The sequence below is a fragment of the Chelonia mydas genome, chromosome 28, assembly GCF_015237465.2.
Source record: "Chelonia mydas isolate rCheMyd1 chromosome 28, rCheMyd1.pri.v2, whole genome shotgun sequence".
Taxonomy (NCBI): domain Eukaryota; kingdom Metazoa; phylum Chordata; order Testudines; family Cheloniidae; genus Chelonia; species Chelonia mydas.
The window spans coordinates 1,318,929-1,340,862 of NC_051268.2; the positions used below are offsets into that span (position 1 = coordinate 1,318,929).

A 21,934-nucleotide genomic window follows, 5' to 3' on the forward strand; every position below is an offset into this window, starting at 1 on the left:
TTTCTTTCTTTCTTTCTTTCTTTCTCATTCATCCGCTTTTCTGTCTTTCTTTCTCTCTTTCTTTCTCATTCATCCCCTTTTCTTTCTTTCTTTCTTTCTTTCTTTCTTTCTTTCTTTCTCATTCATCCCCTTTTCTGTCTCTCTTTCTCTCTTTTTTCTTTCTCATTCATCCTCTTTTCTTTCTTTCTTTCTTTCTTTCTTTCTTTCTTTCTCATTCATCCCCTTTTCTTTCTTTCTTTCTTTCTTTCTCTCTTTCTCATTCATCCCCTTTTCTTTCTTTCTTTCTTTCTTTCTTTCTTTCTTTCTTTCTTTCTTTCTTTCTCATTCATCCCCTTTTCTGTCTTTCTTTCTTTCTCTCTTTCTTTCTCATTCATCCCCTCTTCTTTCTTTCTTTCTTTCTCATTCTTTCTTTCTCATTTCTTTCTCATTCTTTCTTTCTCATTCATCCCCTTTTCTTTCTCATTCATCCCCTTTTCTGTCTTTCTTTCTTTCTCTCTTTCTCATTCATCCCCTTTTCTTTCTTTCTTTCTTTCTTTCTTTCTTTCTTTCTTTCTCATTCATCCCCTTTTCTTTCTTTCTTTCTTTCTTTCTTTCTTTCTTTCTTTCTTTCTTTCTTTCTCATTCATCCCCTTTTCTTTCTTTCTTTCTTTCTTTCTTCATGGACTTTCTCATTCTTTCCTTCTCTCTTTCACTCATTCTCTGGAGGGGCCCAGGACCCAGGAGGGAGGTGGGGGAGACTGGCTCATCCCCCCCGCCCCCCGAGGGATCAGGGCCATGAACAGAGATGGGATAACTTCCTAACCCCTGCTACTCCCCACTCAGAACCGGCTCCCATCCCCCGAGATGGTGTATTATTTAGGAGGGGTGGGGTCCTGTGGTACAGAGATGGGGGGGGGTGCGGGGGGGGCTGCGTGTGTGTGTGTGTCACTTAGACCCCCCCCATTAACCCCTTTCCTCACTGCGCTGTCCCCCACCCAGCTGGCGCCCCCTGTTGGCCGCAACTCCCGGGGCTGGTTCCCGCAGCACCTGGACCAAGGGGACGTGCCACGGGAGAGGAGATCGGGTGAGTGAACCCCCAGTCACATCCCCAGCCCAGCACAGGGGGGGCTGGGAGCCCGGACTCCTGGGTTCTCTCCCCGGCTCTGGGAAGAGGGTGGGGGTGAGTGGGTCAGAGCAAGGGTGGGTGGATTCTGCGGTTGTCTGCGTTTGCATCTCCATGTAATGCTGCCCCCTAGCGGCAGCTCACCGTATGGCGCCCACGTGTGTCATGAGACCCGTACGGCCAAAGCTGAGTGTGAATCTCCCTGCTTGTATTTGGCAGTGTCCAAGGGGAAGAAGCCTCGGGCCCGGAAACCTGCTGCTGCCCACTATAAAGGTGAGAGAGACCTGGGACACATCCGGTCGGGTCGGGATGGGGAGGTGGTGGATTTAAAAATAGATACATATTTGGAGGTTGCTTGTTGCTGGTTAAATCATCGTGGTTCCAAGCCCCCATCCTGCTCTAACCACCAGCCCCTCCTCCCAGAGCCGGGGAGAGAACCCAGGAGTCCTGGCTCCCAGCCCCCCTGCTCTAACCACTAGCCCCCGCTCCCCTCCCAGAGCCTGGGAGAGAACCCAGGAGTCCTGGCTCCCAGACCCCGCCTGCTCTAACCACTAGCCCCCACTCCCCTCCCAGAGCCTGGGAGAGAACCCAGGAGTCCTGGCTCCCAGACCCCCCTGCTCTAACCCCCAGCCCCCACTCCCTTCCCAGAGCCAGGGAGAGAACCCAGGAGTCCTGCCTCCCAGCCCCCCCCCAGTGTAATAATGGCTCATGTCGGTCTCTGTTTCAGTGGGATTTCCAGAGAACCCAGCTGGGATCTACTCAGGTAATTCCAGGAGGGGCTGTGTGAAGGGGAATTGGGGACTGGTGGGTTAGAGCAGAGGGGGCTGGGAGCCAGGACTCCTGGGTTCCCTCCCCAGCTTTGGGAGGCGAGGGGCGGGCTGGTGGGTTAGAGCAGGTGGGGCTGGGAGCCAGGACACCTGGGTTCTCTTTCTGGCTCTGGGAGGGGAGTGGGGACTGGTGGTTAGAGCAGGGGGGGCTGGGAGCCAGGACGCCTGGGTTCTCTTTCTGGCTCTGGGAGGGGAGTGGGGACCGGTGGTTAGAGCAGGGGGGGCTGGAAGCCAGGACTCCTGGGTTCCCTCCCCAGCTCTGGGAGGGGAGTGGGGGGCTGGTGGGTTAGAGCGGGGGGTCTGGGAGCCAGGACTCCTGGGTTCTCTCCCCAGCTCTGGGAGGGGAGTGGGGGGCTGGCGGGTTAGAGCAGGGGGTCTGGGAGCCAGGACTCCTGGGTTCTCTCCCCAGCTCTGGGAGGGGAGTGGGGTATGGTGGTTAGAGTGGGGAAGGGTGGGGGTGCTGGGAGCTTTCGGTCTAGCTTGGCTTCCCCCACACTCTCTCTCCCGGCCGCCCTTTTAGGGGTGGGAGGCCTGGTACCCAGACAAACGTTCCCTCCCCACTCTGGGGTGCCCTGCAGTTCCAAGGGGAGCCAGCAGGGGGCAGCCCTGTGCCTTGAGGATAATACATTGGGGGAGGCTTATGGTAAACTAGGGGTGTGGGCAGAGAAGGTGGGAGTGGGGTTTGGGGGAGCCGAGCAGAGGGGTGGGCCAGGGCAGCTCTCGGTCTTGAGGGTGGCGGGGGGGAATCTAATGTGTAATACACCTGCCCTCCCCCTGCCCCACCACGCCAGGGCCTGACGGGACCATCGGGGGCTGGGAGGAGACGCCGCTCAATGCCACCAGCCCCTTGCGCTACAGTTTGGCCAGAGGGGAATTCGCCGTCCTCCGGAGGGGCTTGTACTATCTGTACTGCCAGGTGAGTGGCGGCCGGACACCTGGGTTCTCTGGGGGCGGGGGCTGGGAGCTGGGACTCCTGGGTTCCTGCCCAGCTCTGGGAGGGGAGTGGGGGCTGGTGGGTTAGAGCAGAGGGGGCTGGGAGCTGGGACTCCTGGGTTCTCTGCCCACTCTGGGAGGGGAGTGGGGGCTGGTGGGTTAGAGCAGAGGGGGCTGGGAGCCAGGACTCCTGGGTTCTCTGCCCAGCTCTGGGAGGGGAGTGGGGGCTGGTGGTTAGAGCGGGGGGGGGGGGCTGGGAGCCAGGACTCCTGGGTTCTCTGCCCAGCTCTGGGAGGGGAGTGGGGGCTGGTGGTTAGAGCAGGGGGGGGCTGGGAGCCAGGACTCCTGGGTTCTCTCCACAGCTCTGGGAGGGGAGTGGGGGCTGGTGGGTTAGAGCAGAGGGGGCTGGGAGCCAGGACTCCTGGGTTCTCTTCCCGGCTCTGGGAGGGGAGTGGGGGCAGGGGCCTGAACTCCTGGGTTCTACTGCCCCCCTCTGCCCCCGGCAGGTGCATTTCAACGAGGGCCGGACGGTGTACATGAAGCTGGATGTGGTGGTGGACGGGGTGCTGGCCCTGCGGTGCCTGGAGCAGTTCCCCCCGACCAGCGCTGGCCCCCAGGACCCCGAACTGCGCGTCTGCCAGGTCTCCGGGCTCCTGCTCCTCCAGCCGCCCTCCGCCCTGCGTATCCGCACCATCCCCGGCGTGAGGCTCAAGGCCGAGCACTACCTCACCTTCTTCGGGCTCTTCCAGGTGCACTGAGCCCGGGAGCGGCGGGGCAGGACTCCTGGGTTCCCCAGGAGAGCAGTGGTGTTGAGTGGCCAGAGCAGAGGGGGCTGGGAGCCAGGACTCCTGGGTTCTATCCCCGGCTCCGGAAGGGGGAGTGGGGGCTGGTGGGATAGAGCAGGGGGGGCTGGGAGCCAGGACTCCTGGGTTCTCTCCCCAGCTCTGGGAAGGAAGCAGGGTCCCGTGTTCTTGATCACACCAGTGGGCCCAGTTTGGCTCCCGGTTGCTTCGTATCGGATCCCACTGTACTGCGCCCTCCTGCCCACCCCGTCCCCTCAGCTTCTCCTAGACCCCGGCGTCTTGCGGGGGGCGGGGGGGGGCGGTGCACACAACCCACGCAGCATTGTGTGGGCGGGGTTCTGATCCATGCCACTCCCCGCTTCTGGATGGTGGCCAGTGCCTCCCCCGAACCCTGGCGAGATCCCTGCCCATCCAGCCGGAGACCCCCCCAAATTCCTTTGCTGCAGCTCCACTGTGGGGGTGGGGGTGCATTTAAAGTCTGGGTAGCCCCCCACCCCACAAGGTGAGGAGCCAGGACTCTCTGGCTCTGAGAGGGGAGTGGGGGATGGTGGTTAGAGCAGCGGGGGCTGGAAGCCAGGACTCCTGGGTTCTCTCCCCGCCTCTGGAAGGGGAGTGGGGGCTGGTGGGTCAGAGCAGCAGGGGCAGGGAGCCAGGACTCCTGAGTTCTCTCCCCAGCTCTTCCTGTCCCCAACGCTCAGGGCGGGGATAAAACACCCACTCCAGCCAAAGCCCTTCCCCCCGCAGCAGGGGAAAGTGGCACTGGGGGGGCGCAGTGCCCCTTGCAGCCACCAGGGGGTGCACGGACATATCCTCCCCCTGGCTGGGGGCGCAGGGCCCCTGGCTGCCACCAGGGGGCGCACAGACACATCCTCCCACTGGCTGGGGGGGGGGGGCGCAGTGCCCCAGCTGCCACCAGGGGGCGCACGGATGCCCTCAGCTGGCCGGCCTGCCCACCTCGCCCGCCGCCCGGGCGGCCAAAAGCACACCAGGACCACCGCTGCCTGACAGGCTGTGCTGTGGGTGGGCGGGGCCTTGCGGCGGGCCAATGAACTCGTCCCAGTGGCGGTGACGCCCGCCCATGGAGGGGACACACACCCACACACACCCCGGTGGGGGGGGGGGGGCGGGGGGGTTTGGGACACAGAGTATTTTATAGCAGAAATGGTTATTAAAGATAATTAAAATACCGTGGCCTCGTCTGTGGTGAATCACTGGACCTGGGTTCTCTGGGAGGGAAGCAGGGGCTAGTGGTTAGAGCAGGGCGGTGGGCCTGGGAGCCAGGACTCCTGGGTTCTCTCCCCAGGTCTATATCGGGGCAGGGGTGTTTCGTGTAGAAGAAATGGATGATCTGACTCAGGTTTGTTCTTCGGTACCAACCCATTTATTTTACCACGAACGGCCAACACCGGCCCACCTCCCTGGCCATGGCGGAGACTGACGGCCACAGCTAGCTTCCTGGCTCAGAAATCCCCAGGCCCACTTCTCTGGCTGGTCCTGAGCCCCAAGGATCTCTGCCTCTTGACTTCCTCTCCGGGTGACTCTCCCCACCTGCCTCCCTCGCTTTCTGTCTCTCACATGCGCGCAGACAGTGGCGACCTGTCGTCCCTCAGCCCATGCCCTTAGCCATCACTCCCAGGGAAACGCCTCCATCCGCAGGGCTTAGCACCTTGGGCGGTGGCTTTCCGCAGTTTCAGCTCTCACTGCACTCGCAACACACTTAGTTGCTCCTTCCGTTGAGCTGGATCAGTTAGCGCAGCCGGGGCCATCGGTCGAGCAAAACAGCTGAAAACAGCCATGAACTGGTTTGTCACAGGGTGCGAGAAGGGAGGCCGAGCCCCGGGCAGCTAGACTCATTACCAGCTGCCCAAATGGGCAGCTTATAAAGGCGGAGACGGGTGCCAGCAGACGGTGCCCAGAGGAAGCCAGGAGCCACGGGAAGAGGCCACTGGGCCCAGAGAACCAGGTATGAGTTTTCTTTCAAAAGGCTTCGTGCGGAGCTTAATAGGCCAGAAGGAGAGGGAGGGGGGCTTTGTTTTGGGGAAACTGAGGCAGGCCTCAATAGCGTCCCACTGAGCCAGCAGTAGGTGCTATGGGGCAGGTGCCCCAGCGAACGCTGCTCATACATTGGCTCACATGATATCGTGAGGAGAAAGGGGGGGTTACACCTTTTATCTGTCTACCTCCACCCCCCAACCATGAGCCGGCCAGCTCTCCTCAAGGACCCCTCCATCCATCCGCCCAGGGACATACACCTCCGAGCTCCCCAGGCCTCAGCTCCGCACCCCCTCTCTGTCCTGACCCACAGGCCCCCCGCCCGCCCAACCCCACCAGGGCCCCTCGATCCTGACCCGTGGGGTGAAGGCCGCTAAGCCCCGGATCGATGGCTTTCCCAGACCTGGCACCCGCGTGGGTGGCTGGGTCAGGTCTGCAGTAGCTTATCTTGTGTTCTCACTCACCAGAACAAACTGATTATCACACACTTCCATTCCTGAGAAAGCCCGAACGTGGGTGATCACAACCACCACCCCGCCCCAGAGGTGGCCACAACTCAGCGCCGGGCGAGGGGTCCCCGGGTCACCAGCCGCCCCGCCCCAGAGGTGGCCGCATCTCAGTGCCAGGCGAGGGGTCCCTGTGTACCCAACCTGGCGAGTGCTTTCGGCTCAAAAGGCCCAGGGGAATATTGGTTGGGAGGGGGCTGCAGACAGATGTGGGGTAGGCAGCAGCCCAGTGCGGGCACAGCATGGGGGTGCTGGGAGCCAGGACTCCTGGGTTCTGTCTCTAGCTCGGGGAGGGGAGTGGGGGCTGGTGGTTAGAGCAGGGTGGCTGGGAGCCAGGACTCCTGGGTTCTCTCCCTGCCTCTGGGAGGGGAGTGGGGGCTGGTGGTTAGAGCAGGGTGGCTGGGAGCCAGGACTCCTGGGTTCTCGCCCCGGATCTGGGAGGGGAGTGGGGACTGGTGGTTAGAGCAGGGTGGCTGGGAGCCAGGACTCCTGGGTTCTCTCCCCGGATCTGGGAGGGGAGTGGGGGCTGGTGGTTACAGCAGGGTGGCTGGGAGCCAGGACTCCTGGGTTCTAGTCTCTTTGGGGGGGCGGGGAGGTTTCCCAGCTGTTGCCAACACCCTGGGACCTCAGCGCATTCATCCTTCCTATGCAAATATGAATAATTTTTTAGGGGGTCATAGAAATCAGGGGGTGACTAAGTTCTGGAGGCCTGTGGCAAAAGGGGGGCCTGGACATTTGGGGATGGATTTGGGGGGTCCCTGGAAAATTTGGGGTGAGCTCAGAGGGGGCAGAGACTTGGGGGTGACCTCCACAGAGGGGTAAAGGTTGGGGGGAGAGATTTCAGGGGGCAGAGACTTGCGGGTGACCTCCCCACGGGAGGAAGGTTTTGGGGGCAGAGATTTGGGGGCACCTCAATTGAGGGATTTTAGGGGGGATTTCACAGGGTGGGGTAAAGATTTGGGGGGGACCTCAGGGGAACCCACAGGGATCTGAAGTGGGGGCATCCCCCCACCCATTCGACGTTGGGGGGTCTAATGGTCCCTGCCAGCTGGCAGACGGATACAGCTGGAAGGCCCCGGGCACCCGTCGGTTTCCTGCCCCACGCCCTCTTCCCCACGTCCCCTTACGCAAGAACCCGACGCCAGCACCCGCCACTAGCCGGCCACAGCCCGGGGCTCACCGGCTGCTCACCGGCCACCCCCTGGAACCTGCAAAGCACCCCCAGATCCCAGCTGCACCCCCCTTGGCCATCCCAGGCCTTGCTGACCCTGCCAGGGAGGGGCAGGTTTGGGGCAGGGCTCCGGAGAGGTTGGGGGGTGGGTAGGCAGGGAGATTTGGGGGGGGTGGCTTTGAGAACAGGCAGGGGGAGATTTTGGAGGTGTCCAGGCAGGAATTTGGGGGAGCAGCTAGCAAGGGGGAGGGGGGCTCTGGGAATGGGAGTTTGGGGGTTTTCGAGGAGGGATTTGAACAGGATTTGGGGGAGCAGCTAGGGAGGGGGAAGGGGGCTCTGGGAGTGAGATTTTTGGGGGTGTAGAGGAGTGATTTGTGGATGTGGCTAGGGAGGGGGTGAGGGGCTGTGGAAGGGGGATTTGGGGCCATCTGGGCAAGGATTTGGGGGAGCAGCTAGCAAGGGGGGGGCTCTGGGAGTGGGCTTGGGGGGATCAGGTGAGGGGGCAAAGTGCGGGGGAGGTGACTCTCCCCAGCCCTCATGGCCGGGGCCCCGGGGCACCAGGCACTGGGGGCGCTGTGGCTAGGGGGGGGCGCAGCGCTGGGGGTGCTAGCCTGTCTTATAACCCTCATGGCCCAGCAGGCCCACCTGGGAGCCCTGCGCCGGGAACTGGTCCAGCTCCGGGGGGAGCTGGTGGCCGCCAGGACGGGAGAGACCAGGCCCCCTGGAGAGACGCAGGTGAGACCCCTCAACACTGATCCAAATGAGAGGGCAGTGAGGGCTAGTGGTTAGAGCGGGGGGGGGGGGGCTGGGAGCCAGGACTCCTGGGTTCTCTCCCTGGCTCTGGGAGGGGAGTGCGGGCTAGTGGTTAGAGCGGGGGGGGGGGGCTTGGAGCCAGGACTCCTGGGTTCTCTCCCTGGCTCTGGGAGGGGAGCGGGGTCTGGTGGTTGGGGGGGAGCCAGGGCTCCTGGGTTCTCTTCCCGATTTTGGGAGGGCAGTGGGGGCTGCGGGAGGGGGAACTGGGAGCCAGGACTCCTGGGTTCTCTCCCCGGCTCTGGGAGGGGAGGTGGGGGGTGAAACTTACCAGGGCTCTGCTCTCGCTTCCCCCTTCTCCTCCATGGGGCAGCAGCCGGGGGAGACCCCTGAAGGGTTAAAGATTAAGCGGCCCCCTCCCCCCCCTCGGCGCGGTGGGGGGTAGGAGCGGGGCTGGGGGGAGCCGCAAACACTAACCCGGCACCGACCTTCAGCGCTCGGCGGGGAGGCGGAAACAACCCGCCTCCCTGGGAAAGCCCCGCATGGCGGAAAGGAATGTAGAGAATCCCACCCCCCCAGCCCCCACTCCCCTCCCAGGGCCCTGGAGAGAACCCAGGAGTCCTGGCTCCCAGCCCCCCCTGCTCTAACCCCCCAGCCCCCAACTCCCCTCCCAGGGCCCTGGAGAGAACCCAGGAGTCCTGGCTCCCAGCCCCCCTGCTCTAACCACCAGCCCCCACTCCCCTCCCAGGGCCCCCGAGAGAACCCAGGAGTCCTGGCTCCCAGCCCCCCTTGTTCTAACCCACCAGCCCCCACTCCCCTCCCAGAGCCGGGGAGAGAACCCAGGAGTCCGGGCTCCCGGCCCCACCCCCGGTCACTTCCCTGTAACTCTGCAGGGAAATCTGGATGATCTTTGAATGAACTTCACTTCCTGGGCGCCATGCAGCAACCCAATTAATCCTGCCTCCGGGAGGGGAGTGGGGGCTGGTGGTTAGAGCAGGGGGTGGCTGAGAGCCAGGACTCCTGGGTTCTCTCCCTGGCTCTGGGAGGGGAGTGGGCTCTAGTGGTTAGAGCAGGGGGGTCTGGGAGCCAGGACTCCTGGGTTCTCTCCCTGGCACTGGGAAGGAAGTGGGGGCTGGTGGGTTAGAGCAGGGGGGGCTGGGAGCCAGGACTCCTGGGTTCTCTCTCTGGCTCTGGGAGGGGAGTGGGGGCTGGTGGTTAGAGCAGGGGGTGGCTGAGAGCCAGGACTCCTGGGTTCTCTCCCCAGCTCTGGGAGGGGAGTGGGGGTTGGTGGTTAGACCAGGGGGGGCTGGGAGCCAGGACTCCTGGGTTCTCTTCCCGATTTTGGGAGGGCAGTGGGGGCTGCGGGAGGGGGGACTGGGAGCCAGGACTCCTGGGTTCTCTCCCTGGCTCGGGGAGGGGAGCGGGTGCTGGTGGGTTAGAGCAGGGGGGGCTGGGAGCCAGGACTCCTGAGGTCTCTCCCAGCTCTGGGAGGGGAGTGGGGGCTGGTGGTTAGAGCAGGGGGGCTGGGAGCCAGGACTCCTGGGTTCTCTCCCTGGCTCTGGGAGGGGAGTGGGGGCTGGTGGGTTAGAGCAGAGGGGTCTGGGAGCCAGGACTCCTGGGTTCTCTCCCCGGCTCCGGGAGGGGACTGGGGGCTCGTGGGTTAGAGCAGAGGGGTCTGGGAGCCAGGACTCCTGGGTTCTCTCCCGGCTCTGGGAGGGGAGTGGGGGCTGGTGCCAAGGGATTTTTTGCAGGGTTAACCCTCTCCTGTCTGCTCCCGGTTCAGGCGCCCGGGGAGCTGGAGCCCCCTCAGGCTGCGGGGGTCCAAGCCCCCCCGGTTTGGCGAAGGGGGAAAAGAGGGTCCGAGGGGAGCTCCAGGGAACAGGACCACCGACAGCAACACAGTGAGTGGCTGGGGATGAAGCGAGAGTGACAAGTGGCTGCAGCTGTTAACGGGTGTCCCCGCGGGGGGGGGGGGGGGGGGGGGGGTGAGGAATGGGGCCTGTCCCCTCTGTGCGTGTGTGCGCGTGTGCGCACGCGCGCGCTCTGTGTGTGTGTGTGTGTGTGTGTGTGTGCGCGTGCGATGTGGGGAACGGGACATTGAGAAGTGAAAGTAGAAAGTGACAAACTCAGCAGGGGAAAGGCCAGATGCAAATCTCAGCTGCCTCCCTGGGTCAATCCAGAGTCACTCCTGCTTACAATGCACTCAGGCCTAGATTCTGTTCCCAATTTTTACCCCCAGGTCAGTTTCTGGTAAGAGCTGTTGCCCCCGCGCCCCTCCCCCGCTGTGGATCACCAAATTGAGCTGGTGTCAGCGGTGGGATCGAACGCTGATTATCTCCATTAACCCACATGTCTTTTGCCGTGTGGCGCGAGATGCTCTGGGGTTGGCACCTGGGGTGGAGACTTCAGGCTTTGACCCATGGTGCAGGCAGCGGATCTGGGGCGATCAGACACGCCCTTAGGGTCACACCGCTTGGTGTGAGCAGTGGGATCCCAGTGCCACTTGGTAGGGCTGTTTAAGTTCCCAGTGGATCCGGGCTCCAGCAGCCGTGGGGCAAAGGGGCGCAGGGGTGAGAGGAGGGGCAGGTTGTGGGGAGGGGAGCTGGCAAGTCACCGTCTCTGTCTCTCCACCTCACTCCTAGGGAAACGCTCGGTTCTCCACCTGGCCCCGAGCCATCGCTCCACCAACAGTGAGTTGTCGTCCCCCCCCCCCACACACACCCCACCCCAACATCCCCCTTCCCTGGGTGACCCATGCTGACCATCAGGACTCCTGGGTTCTCTCCCTGGCTCTGGGAAGCGAGTGGGGGCTGGTGGGTTAGAGCAGGGGGACTGGGAGCCAGGACTCCTGGGTTCTCTCCCCGGCTCTGGGAGGGCAGTGGGGGCTGGTGGTTAGAGCAGGGGGGCTGGGAGCCAGGACTCCTGGGTTCTCTCCCCGGCTCTGGGAGGGGAGTGGAGGCTGATGGGTTAGAGCAGGAGAGGCTGGGAGCCAGGACTCCTGGGTTCTCTCCCCGGCTCTGGGAGGGCAGTGGGGGCTGGTGGTTAGAGCAGGGGGACTGGGAGCGCTAACAGCCCCCCATCTCCCCCACAGACGAGGGGGACATGACTGAGATCTGGTGGCAGCCTTTCCTGCAGCAGGGCCGGGCGCTGGACGTGACTGGGCCAGACGTCACCGTGAAGCAGACGGGATTGTACCTTGTCTACAGCCAGGTAAGGGCCAGTCCCCGCCCTGGGGCGGGGGTGGGGAGCCGGCACCCCCTAGAGGGGACAGGCCCCTGCCCCATTCCCCGCCCCCCCGAGCCAGGCAGTCCCCGGCCTGGGGCTGGAGGGGAGCCGGCGCCCCCTAGGCCTGCCCCATTCCCTGCAACACCCGGCCCAATCCTCACCCCCTCTTCCCTGCTGCCCCCCAGGTGCTGTTCCACGACCCCACGTTCACCATGGGGCAGGTGCTGTGGCGGGCGTCGGCCGGGGGGCCGGGGCAGATCCTCCTGCGGTGTGTTCAGAGCATGCCCCGCGAGCCGGAGCAGGCCTACAACAGCTGCTACAGCGGAGGTGAGGGGGGGGATCCAGGCATGGGGGGGGGTTGCAGCTAGTGGGGGTGCCGGGGGGGAGACCACCCAGGGAGGAGGGATTTGCAGCCACTGGGGGGGCAGTTAGAGGGAACGGGGGGGGCTGTCCGGCAGAAGGAGGGGGATGGGCTCGCCGGGGTTCCCCCCAATGATGACCCCCCCCCCCCCCCAGGTGTTTTCCAGCTGCAGCGCGGGGACCAGCTGAGTCTCCGTGTGCCCCGGGCCAACGCGTCCCTCGACCTCAGCCCGCACGGGACCTTCCTGGGCCTGGTCCGCCTCTAGCGAGGCCGGCCACCCCCACTCCCCAGGCGAGGACGGAACCCAGGCGTCCGGGGAGCTGCAGAGGGACCAGATCAGAAGGGACCCAGGCGTCCGGGGAGCTGCACAGGGACCAAACCAGAAGGGACCCAGGCGTCCGGGGAGCTGCACAGGGACCAGGCCAGAAGGGACCCAGGCGTCCGGCCAGAAGGGACCCAGGCATCCGGGGAGCTGCACAGGGACCAGGCCGGAAGGGACCCAGGCATCCGGGGAGCTGCAGAGGGACCAGGCCAGAAGGGACCCAGGCATCCGGGGAGCTGCAGTGGGACCAGACCAGAAGGGACCCAGGCATCTGGCCAGAAGGGACCCAGGCATCCAGGGGGCTGCACAGGGACCAGACCGGAAGGGACCCAGGCATCCGGGGAGCTGCAGAGGGACCAGGCCAGAAGGGACCCAGGCATCTGGCCAGACGGGACCCAGGCATCCGGGGAGCTGCACAGGGACCAGGCCGGAAGGGACCCAGGCGTCCGGGGTGCTGCAGAGGAGGGACCAGGCCGGAAGGGACCCAGGCGTCCAGAAAGTCTGGAGCAATCCCAGGGCTGTGATTTTGGGGTGCATCCTGGAAGGGTCTCATCACTGGGGAGGATGCAGGACTCTGCCCCAGCCACCAGGGGGCGCCCCCCGAGGACAGCCTGAAACAAACCAACCCCCCCCAAAAAACCGAAGGAAATTCCAGCCAAAAAACTTTGTGAAGGTCGTGAATGGGGCCCTCTGAACAAACATGCCAAGGAGCACGGTGGCTGGGAGCCCGGACGCCTGGGTTCTCTCTTCAGCTCTGAGTGGGACCTAGTGGCTTGGAGCAGGGGCAGGGGAGGAGTGGGGCTTGGAGCCAGGACTCCTGGGTTCTTGTTTGGCTTTGTAAGAAGTCCGAGGCTAGGCAGACGCCACACGGACACAGAGCAAATGGCCCCAGCCCAGACGACTCTGCCGGTCTGGAAGGAAGGGACCCAGGCGTCCAGGGAGTTGCCGAGGAACTCAGCTGGCCTGGGAGAAAGGGACCCAGGAGTCCAGGAAGCTGCAGAGGGCCTCAGCCAGCATGGAAGGAAGGGACCCAGGCATCCGGGGAGCCGCAGTGGGGCGTTAGAGGACACCCCCTGTTTGTTACAGTCCCGGGTCGGAGCAGGGGGGTGGCGGGGTGCTCTGCTGTGGGTTTCTTACCTGCTAATAAAGTATTCCACGAGCCAAAGTATTCCCGGACCCCCCTCTTCTCGGGAGCTCAGCGACGTGGGGGGGTGGGTGAGCCATGCAGGGAACCCCCTGGGTGCACAGGGCTCCCCCGACACCAGCAGGTCCCTCATAGATACCGTCCGGCTTTGTCCTGCCGTAGACCGGACTGGGCCCCCCCCAGCCCCTGTGTCCCATTCCGGCCCCCCCGGCCAGGATCCCCGCTGGGCCCCCGCCAGCTCCCCCCTCCAGCCTCCACTCCCCGCTGGGCCCCTTCCCCCCCCGCCAGCTCCCCCCTCCAGCCTCCACTCCCCGCTGGGCCCCTTCCCCCCCCCGCAGCCTCCACTCCCCGCTGGGCCCCTTCCCCCCCCCAGCTCCCCCCTCCAGCCTCCACCCCCCGCTGGGCCCCTCCAGCCTCCACCCCCCACTGGGCCCCTTCCCCCCCCCAGCTCCCCCCTCCAGCCTCCACTCCCCGCTGGGCCCCCCAGCTCCCCCCTCCAGCCTCCACTCCCAGCTCCCCCCTCCAGCCTCCCCCTTGCCCCCTCACCAGACTCCCCACCCCGCTGGGTCCCTTCAGCCCCCTGCAGCTCCCCCCTCGCCCCCCACCAGCCTCCCCTCCAACCCCCAGAACCCACCGCACGAGACTCCCCCCCCCCGGTCCCGCCCGACTCCTGCCAGGGCCCCCGGACAGGTCCCCATCATCCTGGGGGGGGGGGGTTTGATGCACCCAGAGGTTCCAACCCCCCCATGGCCTCCCTGGGGGGGGGCACCTGGGTGCTGTCACCGGGGGGGGGAGGGAAGGGCCGAAGGGCGAGCGGGTCACAGAATCCTAGAAGATCAGGGTTGGAAGGGACCTCAGGAGGTGTCTAGTCCAACCCCCTGCTCAAAGCAGGACCAATCCCCAATTTTTGCCCCAGATCCCTAAATGGCCCCCTCAAGGATTGAACTCGCCACCCTGGGTTTAGCAGGCCAGTGCTCAAACCACTGAGCTATCCCTCCCGCCCAACATCTCGCGAGATGTGCGGAGGAGAGCGGCCAGGGGCTGAGATCTCGCGGGATGTGCGGAGGAGTGTGGCGAGGGGCTGAGATCTCGCGGGATGTGCGGAGGAGTGTGGCCCGGGCCTGAGATCTCGCGGGATGTGGGGGAAGCTGGGGTGGGCGGGGGCGAAGTGAGAGCGAGGGTTTCTGATCTCGCGGAGTTTCCAGCCACGTCTCGCGAGATCTTCACCGAGCGGGCGGAGCCTGGTGCTGTCATGGCCGCCTCCAGCCCTTGAGCGGCTTGTGCTGTCGGAGCGAGAACCTGGGAGGTAACGGGGCCCGTCCATATAACACCCTCCCCCGGGAGAGAGTGGGCCCGTTCATCTGTTCCCCCCCCCGGGAGAGAGTGGGCCCGTCCATCCCCCTTCTCCAGGGGAGAGAGTGGGCCCGTCCATATAACACCCCCCCCGGGAGAGAATGGGCCCGTCCATATAACACCCCCCCTCGGCAGAGAGTGGGCCCGTCCATATAACACCCCCCCCCCCCGGCAGAGAGTGGGCCCGTCCATCTATTCCCCCCCCCGGGAGAGAATGGGCTCGTCCATCCCCCTTCTCCAGGGGAGAGAGTGGGCTCGTCCATATACCACCCCCCAGGAGAGAGTGGGCCCGTCCATCCACACCCGAACACCCTTCTCCTCTCCACCTACCCTGGGTAAGAGCCCGGATTGCAGCTGGGAAGAGAGGACACGTGGTCTGGGGGGGCGGGTCTTGGAGCCAGGACTCCTGGGTTCTCTCCCTGGCTCTGGGAGGGGAGCAGGGGCTGGTGATTAGAGCAGGGGGGGCTGGGAGCCAGGACTCCTGGGTTCTCTCCCTGGCTCTGGGAGGGGAGCAGGGGCTGGTGGGTTAGAGTAGGGGGGGCTGGGAGGCAGGACTCCTGGGTTCTCTCTTGCCATTAACCCTTTGTCTCCTGCCTTGGCAGGCGCCCGCGCTCTGGGGATGCCCGACTCACCGGGGCTCGTCGGCCGCTGCAGCACCCGCAGGAGCAGAGTCGGCCCCCCCCCGCGCTCCCCGCCACCCGCCCAGCTGAGCCCCCGGGCGATGGAGCCAGGGACGCTCGCTGACGGTACCGGGGCGGACGATCCAGCCGGGGGAGACCCCGGGTCCCCGGAGCCCCCCGCCAAGCTGGCCCGGCAGAACGGCTCCCCCGGGGGCCAGGCGCCGGGGGCGGGATCCAGGCCGGAGGAGGACCCCGGCGGGGAGCCGGCTGGGGGACAGGGGCTGGCGGAAGCAGGGAGCGAAGTGCCGGAGGACGGAGGACAGGAACCGGAGTGGGAAGAGGAGTACTAGTAAGGGACGGGGTGACGAGCCGGGTCCCCCCTTGTGCCGGGCGTTGGCTCGGGCCCCACACACGGAGCCTCCGGTCTCCGGGGCGCGGGGAGCGCCCGGTTCTGATCGCTGGCGCCAAGCAGGGGCTGGGTCGGGGTGTCCCGATCCACCGGGGTGGTTAGAGGCCGGGGCCTAATGGTTAGACTGGCCGGCAGGGGCGGGGAGCCAGGACTCCTGGGTTCCGGGAGGGAAGTGGGGCCTGGTGGGTCAGAGGGGGGGGCGCCTGGGAGCCAGGACTCCTGGGTTCTCTCCCCAGCTCTGGGAGGGGAGTGGGGTCCAGTGGTTAGAGCCGGGGGGCTGGGTGACCTCTGTACCAATGTCTCCCCCCCTCTGTCTCTCCCCCAGCCTGCCGGGCTACGAGTTCCTGGGGCCCCCCAAATTGCTGACGGGGGCCTGGGGCGAATACGGCAGCATGCCGGAGAACTTCCTCAAGGGCTGCAAGTGGTAGGATGCTGGGCCGGGCCCTGGTGTCAGGGGCTGGGGCGGGGGGGGGTGTGGATATTTGGGGTCACATCTCGGGGCTCTGACCAGGGATCCTCTGCCCCTGCCCCCCCTGGGGAGCTGAGTGTCAAACACAGCCCCCTTGAGGAGATCGGGGACCCCCTGGTGGTGCACAGAGCCCCAGGAGCAGGTCCCAGACACACCAGACCTGAGGACTCCGTGAGAGTGGGGGCTGCTGGGATTGAGGGGACCCCGAATTGGGATCGGGGGGGGTCCCCGTAATGGGCTGGGTGCTCAGGGCAGTTGTTTCCCCACAGGGCCTTTAGCCTAAATACACATGGATGGGAGGGGAAACTGAGACTCTGGGAGGGCAGTGGAGTCTAGTGGTTAAAGGGGGGGGCCGGGCTGGGAGCAGGACACCTGGGTTCTCTCCCCCGTTCTGGGCAGGGATGGGGGCGCCCTGATGGCCTGGCTGTGCCCCCCTCTCCGCAGGGCCCCCGACGGCTCCTGTCTCCTGACCAACAGCGCCGACAACACCTTGCGCATTTACAACCTGCCCCCCGAGCTCTACGGCCAGGAGTGGGGGGCCGTGGCCGAGATGGTAGGGGAGAGGGGCGGCGGGGAGGGGGAGGGGCTCTTAAAGGGACAGTCACACACACACACACACACCCCGTGTGGTGTGGAACTGTGTTGGTGCAAATGGGTGGGTGGGGGACCGGTTTTCCCCAATAGCCTCCACTCCCCTCCCAGAGCCAGGGAGAGAACCCAGGAGTTCTGGCTCCCAGTCCCCCCTGCCCTGGCTCCCAGTCCCCCCTGCTCTAACCCACCAGCCCCCACTCCCCTCCCAGAGGCGGGGAGAGAACCCAGGAGTCCTGGCTCCTAGCCCCCGCTGCTCTAACCACCAGCCCCCACTCCCCTCCCAGAGCTGGGGAGAGAGCCCAGGAGTCCTGGCTCCCAGACCCCCCCTCTGCTCTAACCACTAGGCCGCACTCCCCTCCCGGAGCCGGGGAGAGAACCCAGGAGTCCTGGCTCCCAGCCCCCACCCCCGCTCTAACCACTAGGCCGCACTCCCCTCCCGGAGCCGGGGAGAGAACCCAGGAGTCCTGCCCCCGCCCTGTGGCTCCGGGGGGCGGCGGCCTGACTGTCCGTGGGTCTGTCTCCCCACAGAGCCCCGTGCTGCGAATGGCCGAGGGAGACACCGTCTACGACTACTGCTGGTTCCCGCTGATGAGCTCCGCGGACCCGCCCACCTGCTTGTAAATGCTGCGGCCACGAGGGCGCCCCCTGCTGCCCCACGGGGAAGGGGGTGGAGCCCTTTCCCATCCGGCCCAGGGACTGGCTGGCTCCGGGGGGCGGGGAATGGGGCACGGGCCTGTCACCTCTAGGGGTGCTTGTTCCCCCCCCGTCATACACTTCCCAGTTGTTCTCCTCTGACCCCCCCACTCACGTTTCTGCCTCTCTTGTGGTCCCGCAGCTTTGCCAGCAGCAGCCGTGACAACCCCGTCCACGTGTGGGACGCTTTTCACGGGGACCTGCGGGCCACGTTCCGCAGTTACAACCACCTGGTGGGTACAGAGCCTGGCGCTCAGCCCCCCTGCGCCCACCCCTGGGGAGAGAACCCAGGAGTCCGGGCTCCCAGACCCCCCTGCTCTAACCCCAGCGGCCCCTACTTCCCTCCCAGAGGTGGGGAGAGAACCCAGGAGTCCGGGCTCCCAGACCCCCCTGCTCTAACCCCAGCGGCCCCTACTTCCCTCCCAGAGGTGGGGAGAGAACCCAGGAGTCCTGGCTCCCAGACCCCCCTGCTCTAACCCCACCAGCCCCCACTCCCCTCCCAGAGCTGGGGAGAGAACCCAGGAGTCCGGGCTCCCAGACCCCCCTGCTCTAACCCCACCGGCCCCTACTTCCCTCCCAGAGCTGGGGAGAGAACCCAGGAGTCCTGGCTCCCAGTCCCCCCTGCTCTAACCCCACCAGATCCCACTCCCCTCCCAGAGCCAGGGAGAGAACCCAGGCGTCCTGGCCACCAGCCCCCACTGTTGTAACCCACCGGCCCCCATGCCCTTCCCAGAGCCAGCGAGAGAACCCAGGAGTCCTGGCTCCCAGCCCCACCCTGCTGTAACCCACCAGGCCCCATTCCCCTCCCAGAGTCGGGAAGGGAACCCAGGAGTCCTGACGCTCCTCTCTGTGTGTCTGTCCCCAGGATGAACTGACGGCCGCTCACTCCCTTTGCTTCACCCCCGACGGCTCCCAGCTGTTCTGCGGGTTCGATAAGACCGTGCGGGTGTTCGACACGGAGCGCCCGGGCCGGGTGTGCGAGAGCCGTCCCACGTTTGGTGAGAGCGCCCCCTGGCACCACCATGGCGGATGGCACCACGATGCTGGCTTTGTAAAATGCCATTAGGTTTCAGAGTTAACGCTTCCACGGCAGGGAAAGGAGGGGCCTGTGGGGGTCAGGGAAGGCGGATTCGGGGTGATGCTTGGGCTTCTGGAGAAAAATAGGGAATTGTTCTTTGTCACCATTGTTCTTTGCTGCCGCAACAATCCGGATGTTTACATAGGGGGAGTGCGGATGGTGGATCTAATTGAGCTGTCCGCTGTAGTGAACGAAATCAGGTCGTTTGCCATCATTAGGTTCCAGAGTTAACGACCCACTCGGGTTTGCGTGGGGGGTGAAATGTGTGTGTCAGCCCCAGCTGCTCGCCTTCTGCCAGTGAAATAGGCACTAGGCATCTCACTGCCATCATTAGACTCCACGGTTAATATGCCCCCAAGATTTGAAGTTGCCGTTTGTGACGCAGTGGGGGTCCAGAGCAAGTGGACTCCCTGAGGGGGCCCATGGCGAGAGATTCAGAGAGGTGCGGTTCCAGGTGACCCCCCCGGAAGAGAGTGGACCCCCGAGAAGGGCTGTCACTGAAGGGGGTTGCCCCCCAGGGACCATATGGGGCCAAGAGTGGGGACGACCTGTGAGCCCATGACAACGTTCAGCTCAGGGGAGGCTGTGGGGGGTGGAGGAACGACCCCTCCTCCTCTTTGCGGTGAAATGGAGCTGGCAGTTTACTGCCATCATTAGGGTCCAGAGTTAATACCCCGCCCAGGTTTGGAGGGGTTGGGGGGCAGGCAGGGTCAAGCCTAAACCAGGTGATTAGGTCTCGGTGGTGTCACTTTTTTCCAGCCTGTCACCATTAGGTTCCAGAGTTAACGGAACGGCACTGAGTGGAGTGGGTGGGAGGGCTGTTCCGGGGGGATTGGTTGGGGGTTTTTTAACCTGTCCCCCTGCCCCGATGCAGTGAAGAAACAGGGGCAGAGCGGCATCATCTCCTGCATCGCCTTCAGCCCGCTCCAGCCCCTCTACGCCTGCGCCTCCTACTCCCGGACGGTGGGGCTGTACTCGCGGGCCGAGGGGGCGCCCCTGGCCATGCTGCAGGGCCACCAGGGCGGCGTCACCCACGCCCTCTTCGCCCCCAACGGCACCCGGCTCTACACCGGCGGGCGCAAGGTAGGCGGAGCTTACAGAGGGGCAGGGCCTGAGACACGGCTGCGGTCGGGGGTGGAGTCCGGGGGGGTCTAGCGGGGTCTGCTGGGCTCACTCCCTTCCCCCCCTCCCCAGGACCCCGAGATCCTGTGCTGGGACCTGCGGCACCCGGGCCGGGTTCTGTTCTCCATGCGCCGCACCGTGGCCACCAACCAGCGCCTTTACTTCGATCTCGAGCCGTGAGTGACCTTTTCCCTCCTTCCTCAGCATCCCCGGGGGCCAGGACTCCTGGGTTCTGTTCCCCAGCTCCGGCACCCGCTCTCGGTACGAGCCAAGGCACATCGCTTTGTGGCTGCCTGCCTCAGTTTCCCTGCCTGCCTCAGTTTCCCCACCTGTAGAAGAGGAGTAAGGCGCCTTCCTTTGCCTGGGGGGCGGGAAGGGGTGCTCGCCGTGGGGCTGAGCGGGGCAACGCTGCTACCGTAACGCCCCTAATGAGGCCCTTTCAGATAATTATCGGAGTCTGGGGATGGAACCCAGGCGTCCTGACACCCAGCCGCTGTCGGTGAGGAGCCCAAGGAACCTTGGGAGCCATAAACCCCCCCAGCTGCAGCCTCTAAGTGCCGGATTGGGTATGTGTCGTTCCCCCCCCACCCCACCCCACCCTACCCCCCCAGGAGCGGCCGGTTCCTGCTGAGCGGTACCACGGAGGGGCTGGTCTCGGTGTGGGACACGGATCAGCCCCCGACCGGAGACACGGAGCCGTTGCTGGAACCCGCGCTGCAGTTCCAGGCCCTGCGGGACTGCGTTAACGGGATCAGGTACCTTGGGGTGGGGGGCCCGGACGCCGGGGTTCTCTCCCCAGCTCTGGGAGGGGAGTGGGGGCCTGTGGTTAGAGCAGTGGGGGTTGGGAGCCAGGACTCCTGGGTTCTCTCCCCGGCTCTGGGAGGGGAGTGGGGGCTGGTGGGTTAGAGCAGGGTGGGCTGGGAGCCAGGACTCCTGGGTTCGCTCCCCAGATCCATGAGGGGAGTGGTGTCTACTAGTTAGGGCATGTGGGGCTGGGAGCCAGGACTCCTGGGTTCGCTCCCCAGATCTGGGAGGGGAGTGGGGTCTGAAGAGTTAGAACAGGGGGGCTTTGAGCCAGGACTCCCCGGGAGAGGACCGAGGTCTGGGAGGGGAGTGGGGGCTGGTGGGTGAGAGCAGAGGGGGCTGGGAGCCAGGACTCCTGGGTTCTCTCTCCGGCCCTGGGAGGGGAGTGGGGGCTGGTGGGTGAGAGCAGAGGGGGCTGGGAGCCAGGACTCCTGGGTTCTCTCCCTGGCTCTGGGATGGGAGAGGGGGCTAGCGGTTAGAGTGGGGGGGCTGGGAGCTAGGACTCCTGGGTTCTCTCCCTGGCTGTGGGAGGGGAGTGGGGCTTCACGTTAGAGCCGGGGTGGGGGGGCTGTGGGTCCGGGGGAGGAGCCGGTGGCCCCTCTTGACCCTGTCTCCCCTCTGTCCAGCTTGCACCCCAGCCTGCCCCTGCTGGCCAGCGCGTCCGGCCAGCGCGAGTTCCCGGAGCCGTGGGACAGCGGCGAGGAGGACGTGGAAGGGGGGCCCGGGCCCCCCCAGCGCCCGGCCCGTGGCCAGAACTGCCTGCAGCTCTGGTGGTGTGGGGAGAGCCGGGGGCACGACCCGGCCCCTCCTGCCCCGTGATGCGGCCTCCGGATGGGTCGGGGAAAGTGGGGGGCTGAGCTGTGGGGAGCGATGGGGGGGGGCACTGTTTGGCGCAGGGGATTTGTACATAACGCACTCAGCTTTGTCTCTATTCGCTGGCTCGTTTGGAGCCATAAAACTTTTTTTATCATCCCCCCCCCCCCCGTATGTTTTTGGGGGGCGGGCGACGGTGGGGAGCTGGGGCCGACACCCCGCCCTGGGGCTCTTCGACCCCGGCCTGCTCGAACCACGTGGAAAAAGAAAAGAAGGAAGACGGAGGAGGGGGCACGATCTGCCCGCCCCCCTTGCCTGCTCTACATCCCTCCCCAGTTGTCCCAGTACCGGGGGGCAAGGAGGTCCGACCCCCCCCCCCTCCTTCCCCCACCCCCAGGCGTGTGAAACCCACCCCAGAGACGCTGTCTGGGGCCAGGTGGCCCAGCGCAGGGTTGGTTTGTCTTGGCAGCGGCTGTCCAAACACAGCTGGAGATGGGTAAATAGCTCTGCCCCACGGGAGGGAAGGGTGCCAGCCGGCCAGCAGTTGGCATGAGTGTCCGTTGAAAGGTTGCGGGCCGGGGGGGGGCGTGAGTCAGGACTCCTGGGTTCGGCCGCAGGGAGGGGAGTGGCAGGGGAGGAGGGATCCTTGTATAGACAGCTGACCCCGCCCCAGAGGCCGCATCTTGGCGCCGGGCCAGGGGTCCCCGGGTCACCAGCTGCCCCGCCCCAGAGCTGGCCGCATCTCGGCGCCGGGCCAGGGGTCCCTGGGTCACCAGCCGCCCCCCCGCAGAGCTGGCCGCATCTCGGCGCCGGGCCAGGGGTCCCCGGGTAACCAGCCGCCCCGCC

The 21,934-nt window shown here is 65.2% G+C and overlaps 2 protein-coding genes across 3 annotated transcripts; both read left to right on the forward strand.

Annotated features, from left to right (window-relative positions):
* Positions 1–978: 978 nt before the first annotated feature.
* On the forward strand, positions 979–13,248 carry LOC119564573 (the record flags this gene model as incomplete). The annotated part of the gene is given in 12 exon segments (XM_043537077.1): positions 979–1,063; positions 1,322–1,375; positions 1,830–1,865; positions 2,721–2,845; positions 3,369–3,618; positions 7,093–7,448; positions 7,974–8,069; positions 9,868–9,985; positions 10,727–10,774; positions 11,176–11,294; positions 11,495–11,636; positions 11,826–13,248. Coding segments are annotated over 12 exon segments (1,539 nt in total), but the record flags the coding sequence as incomplete, so codon positions are not given.
* Positions 13,249–14,331: 1,083 nt separating this feature from the next.
* Positions 14,332–21,250, forward strand: WRAP53 (WD repeat containing antisense to TP53). 2 transcript variants are annotated; one of them, XM_037887637.2, is made up of 11 exons: positions 14,332–14,442; positions 15,092–15,458; positions 15,844–15,942; positions 16,432–16,540; positions 17,107–17,195; positions 17,414–17,504; positions 18,137–18,269; positions 19,224–19,432; positions 19,544–19,647; positions 20,083–20,226; positions 20,902–21,250. In XM_037887637.2, exons 2-11 carry the CDS (start codon positions 15,109–15,111, stop codon positions 21,092–21,094), a joined length of 1,521 nt encoding a protein of 506 aa, XP_037743565.1. In that variant the 5' UTR covers positions 14,332–14,442; positions 15,092–15,108; the 3' UTR covers positions 21,095–21,250. The 2 variants fall into 2 exon arrangements, with proteins under 2 accessions (XP_037743565.1, XP_037743564.1); XM_037887636.2 differs by lacking the exon at positions 14,332–14,442 and adding an exon at positions 14,522–14,824.
* Positions 21,251–21,934: the final 684 nt, after the last annotated feature.